This window comes from Microtus ochrogaster, unplaced genomic scaffold (assembly GCF_000317375.1).
Source record: "Microtus ochrogaster isolate Prairie Vole_2 unplaced genomic scaffold, MicOch1.0 UNK1, whole genome shotgun sequence".
In the NCBI taxonomy this organism is placed as follows: Eukaryota; Metazoa; Chordata; class Mammalia; order Rodentia; family Cricetidae; genus Microtus; species Microtus ochrogaster.
The window spans coordinates 36482402-36487182 of record NW_004949099.1 but is presented as its reverse complement, the minus strand read 5'-3'; the positions used below and the strand labels follow the sequence as shown (position 1 = coordinate 36487182).

The 4781-nt window shown below is 46.7% G+C and overlaps 1 protein-coding gene across 1 annotated transcript in view; it reads right to left on the bottom strand.

The window, feature by feature from the left end:
- Positions 1-4781, bottom strand: part of Aicda (activation induced cytidine deaminase) — a 10475-nt gene that overhangs the window by 3896 nt on the left and 1798 nt on the right. Inside the window, exon 2 of the mRNA XM_005365331.1 lies at positions 460-607. Coding sequence (XP_005365388.1) covers positions 460-607 — 148 coding nt within the window. The remainder of the gene's footprint in view (positions 1-459; positions 608-4781) is intronic.

Below are 4781 nucleotides of genomic sequence, written 5' to 3'. Positions count from 1 at the left end.
GTCCTGGAACTAGCTCTTGTAGACCAGGCTGGTCTTGAACTCACAGAGATCCGCCTGCCTCTGCCTCCTGAGTGCTGGGATTAAAGGAGTGCGCCACCACCACCCGGCTCTGGGGACAATTCTTGTCATTGAAGAAAGGTGTGCCATTAGGGTGCCCAGCATGACTGGGTAGGGCACTAACACCCTTCTGACCATGTCTAATGTGGATGGATAGAACGTGAAAGGAATCCAAAGAAGCTGGTGGAGACAATCCAATCTGAAAAAGTGCAGTGTGGTGGCGTATACCCGTAATTACAGCGTGCAGAAGCAGGAGGATGGCCAGAGTTGGTCAGCTTGGGAGTATAGGTGCTTGCTTTCTCTCTCTCTCCTTCTCTTCTCTCTCCCCTTAGAGACAGTGTCAGCACCAGTGGCACCCACAACTTAACATCACTGCTACAACGTAGCCGTCACCAATGGTACCTTGTTGCGAAGGTGGCCGAAATCCAGCGAGAAGGAGGTGGCGCTGTCTCTTCTCTTCACCACATAGCACAGGTAGGTCTCATGCCGACCCTTAGCCCAGCGGACATTTTTGAAGTGGTAAAGAAACTTCCTCCTTTTCATAAGAAGGCTGTGAAAGAGAGTAGAAACTCAGGGCATACTTCCCTGTCACCATGTCCTTCCTTCAGCTTTATTATTATCATTATTTATTGCTGTTAATTATTATTGTTGAGGGTTGAGTTGTGTGCACACTAGCTAAGTGCTTCACCACTGAGTTGCATCACTGAACCTATTAAAATCATTGTTTTAAAACTTTTATGATTATTTGGGTTAAACCAGGAAGATAGTCTTGCTTCCTTTTCTGGATACCCGAGACCACCCTCAGCTTTTCTGGATACCCGAGACAACCTTCAGTTTAAAATCCACCCATTTTTTTTTCCCCACTTCAGATTGAGACCCAATGGGAGAGCCCTCCACCTATTTGGGTCCCCATGACAGTGGCGCCTTACACAGCTGTCTTCTAGCTGAGATGATGGAAAAGGATCTTTTCTTCAATCTTATCGCTGTATTTCCATCTTTTTCTCCTGTCTCTACCTCCATCTTCTGCATGGATCTCAAACTCCACGTGGTCAAGCAGTGGCCCTTACTCACCCAGGGCCTGCCCCTCCCCCCACCACAGTAGTCAAACTAGGTGGTCACTCCCCCCCATTGCTTCTTCTTAGTTTTCATATTTACTTGATTTGGGTAAATTTGCAATTTCTGCTGGGCGGTGGTAATGCATGACTAATTCCAGCACTCGGGAGGCAGAGGCAAGTGGGGATTTCTCAGTTCAATGCCAATTTGGACTACACAGGGAGTTCCAGGACAGACAGGGTTACACAGAGAAACGCTGTCTCGAAAACAAAAGACAAAACAAAAAAATGTATGTTCTGTTGGGTCTCAGAAAAAAAAAATGGCTCTTTGACATTCTGGGAACTTGGAACATGGGAGACACAGCCTTAAAGGGCATCTCTCTAACCTCTGCTCTCCTGGTCTCCCCGCTGCCCCAAGAGCATCACAGAACCAGAGCTCCTGTCTCTGGGTACCCAAGAGCATCACAGAACCAGAGCTCCTGTCTCTGGGCTACCCAAGAGCATCACAGAACCAGAACTCCTGTCTCAAGGGTACCCCAAGAACACAGAACCAGAATCTCCAGCACAACAAAACAAAACCGACCTAGAGAGGTCGCTCTCAGACAGGCACGCTGGCACACAAATCCAATTCCAGCACTTGAGCGGTGGAGGAAGAGCAGGAGTTCAAAGCCAGCCCAAGCTACTGAGGAAAGAAAAGTCTTTCTCTTCCTTGAAGACCCTCATTCTATGGGAGTCCCGTCCAACATCCAGGTAAAGGAACACTGCAGACAGGTCTTGCCCGATGTCTCCCCTACCTCTCTAAGCACAGGGTCATAAGAGGTCATGCCAGCTTCCAATCCCATTTCTACATATTACCCATTCTTCATTGTACAGAAGTATAATAAAGTCTCCTTTGTGTCTTTAAAAATTACATTTAATTATTATTGTTCTGTATATAATGTGTGTATGGACACACACACACACACACACACACACACGTAAGGGGAGGTCGGGCGACAACTTGTGGAAGTTGGCTCTCTGCTTCCGTCATGTGAGTTCCAGGGATCAAACTCAAGTCACCGGGTTTGGCCGCAAGCACCTTCACCTGCTAAACTATCTTGACAGCCCTCCCTTGGCTTCTGGATTTAGTTGGTTTTATTTATTTATTTTCTTTGTTTGTTTCGAGATCTCATGGAGCTTAGCCATGTAGGGAACTTGACCAGGGATGCCTCTCCTGTCTCTACTGCCAAGGGCTGGGGTGCGAGGTGTGTCCCGCCCACTTGTTTTAATGTGTCCTTGGGGACTTAACTCTGAGCTTGGTGCATGCTGGGAGTTCTCTACTGAGTTAAGTCTCCATCCCCTTAAGGTCTCTCTCTCTCTCTCTCTCTCTCTCTCTCTCTCTCTCTCTCTCTCTCTCTCTCTTTAAAAATAAAACCTTTGTGGGGGCTAGAGAGGGGACCCAGCAGTTGAGAGCATGTATTGTTCTTCCAGAAGACCTGAGTTCTAGACCAAGCAACCACATCAGGTGGCTCACAACTACCTGTCACCCCAGCTCCAGGGGCAGCCAACCTCTGGCTCCTGAGGGCACTTGCACTAACACACACACACACACACACACACACACACACACACACACACACAAACGGGGGGAGGGGAGAAAGGGAGAGAGAGACTTAAAAATAATTTAAAAAATTTTTGTATTGTATGCAGACATATATGGAGGGGGGCAACCCGTGCCACAGTGCGTGTGTGGAGATCAGAGTACAACCTGGGTGTCGGTCCTTGACTTCCCTCCTGTCTGAGGCAGAATCGCTAGTTCTTTGCTCGGCACCCCAGGCTAACTGGCTCACCAGCTTCCTCGGGTTCTCCTCTCTCTACCTCCCATCTTACCTTAGAAGCACTGGGATTACAGAGTCTGCTTTTGGGGAGCAAAACTCGGGGCGTCATGCTTTCATGGCGAGCGTTGCTCCCGCAAAGCCGTTTTCCCAGCCCTCAAGTTTCTTTAAAGAAAGTCAAGTCCCTGTTAACAGCGCTGTAGACACGAGATAGCGAGATAGCGTGATTGGTGAAAGCTAGCGCCCATCCCTTGTAGAGACAGCACTGCCACACAGTGGTGTTGTCGGGAAGTGAAGTGCAGAGAATAGGTTTAAAAAAAATTTTTTTAAAGGGCTAGTTAGGAATTTGAATATGGTTTTGATGCAAGAGAATTGAAACTTTTTCACTTTTGGGGGGTGGTTGCTGAGATGTAATTTACATAGTAAGGTCCCCTCACTTAAGATCTACAGCCCAATAGATGCTGACAGGTTCGCACCCCAGACTGCCAGCGCGATCATAGTAGCCTGCGTCTCTAGCCTTCTTCGTATCTTTATCTCTATTTGCTGCTATTTTCTAACTTTCTATAATTTCAGATAAAAATATAAATCACATTCTCTCCTCCTTCCTGTGTGACTTCTCTCACTGAACACCGTGAATCTGATATTCATCCAAGAATTAGCAGCTGCTTCCTTCTTCCTTCCGAGTGATATTCTACTGTGTGGGTACAGCGTGCTTTGTTTATTCCTTCGCGTGCTGATTGACCTCTGGGTATGGTCCACTTTGGCGCTGTGTGGGTGGACCCACTATGAATACTTATGGACCATCACTGAGCACCTGTAGTTAACAGCTCAAGTTTCAATAAGGCAATGCAAGTCCCTCCCTGACTTTTGGGGAAAAAACTTTTGGAGATATGGTCTTGCTGTGTAACCCACACTGACCTGGACATCTTGATGTAGCTGCAGCTGGCCTCAAACTGATGATCCTCAGACTCTAGAGGCCTTGGCCTCTAGCAATACTAGCTTATTTTGAAATAATAATAATAATGTACTATGATAGTCATCACAGTATCTTCATGTCTACTGTTTATCACTAGCATATAAAACCACTTAGAAGCTGGGCATGGTGGTCTACACCTTTAATCCCAGAATTTGGGGAGGCAGAAGCAGGTGAATCTTTGTGAACTGGAGGCTAGCCTGGTTTACCTGGAGAATTCTAAGCTAGCCAGGTTTTGTAGTGAGACCCTGTCTCAAAACAACAACAACAACAAGCATGTAGCACAACTAAGCTCAGCAATATCAAGGAACACACGGAGAAGTGCACAGACCTCACGAATTCAGCCAGTTTTACACAGAGTGAGCATCGTCTCTTAGCAATAAATCCCCTTTATATTTAACTAAATTTTCTGTGCTGTCTAGATGGGAAAAGTGGAAAACCCTGTACAATGACTTGAGCCTGGAGCCTTGTACACACTAGTGAGTACTGGATACCGCAGCCATACCCACAGGCCTGGAAAACTCGTTTCTTCCCCATACTGTGGGGAGCCTGTGTATGTACATGTTTCTCTGTGTGTCTGTGTGCATTTATGTGTGTTTGTTGCTGCCATGAAGAAGGAGAGATATCCTGGGAGTTTAGAAAAGGATGATGTGCCACAGGCAAAACAATTACGTCTGAACCACAGGACGATACACTAGGCAGAACCACAGGAAGATATACGAGGCTGAACCACAGGATTATATACTAGGATGAACCACAGGATGATATACTAGGATGGACCACAGGACAATATACTAGGATGAACCACAGGACGATATACTAGGATGGACCACAGGATGGTATACTAGGATGAACCACAGGACGATATACTAGGATGGACCACAG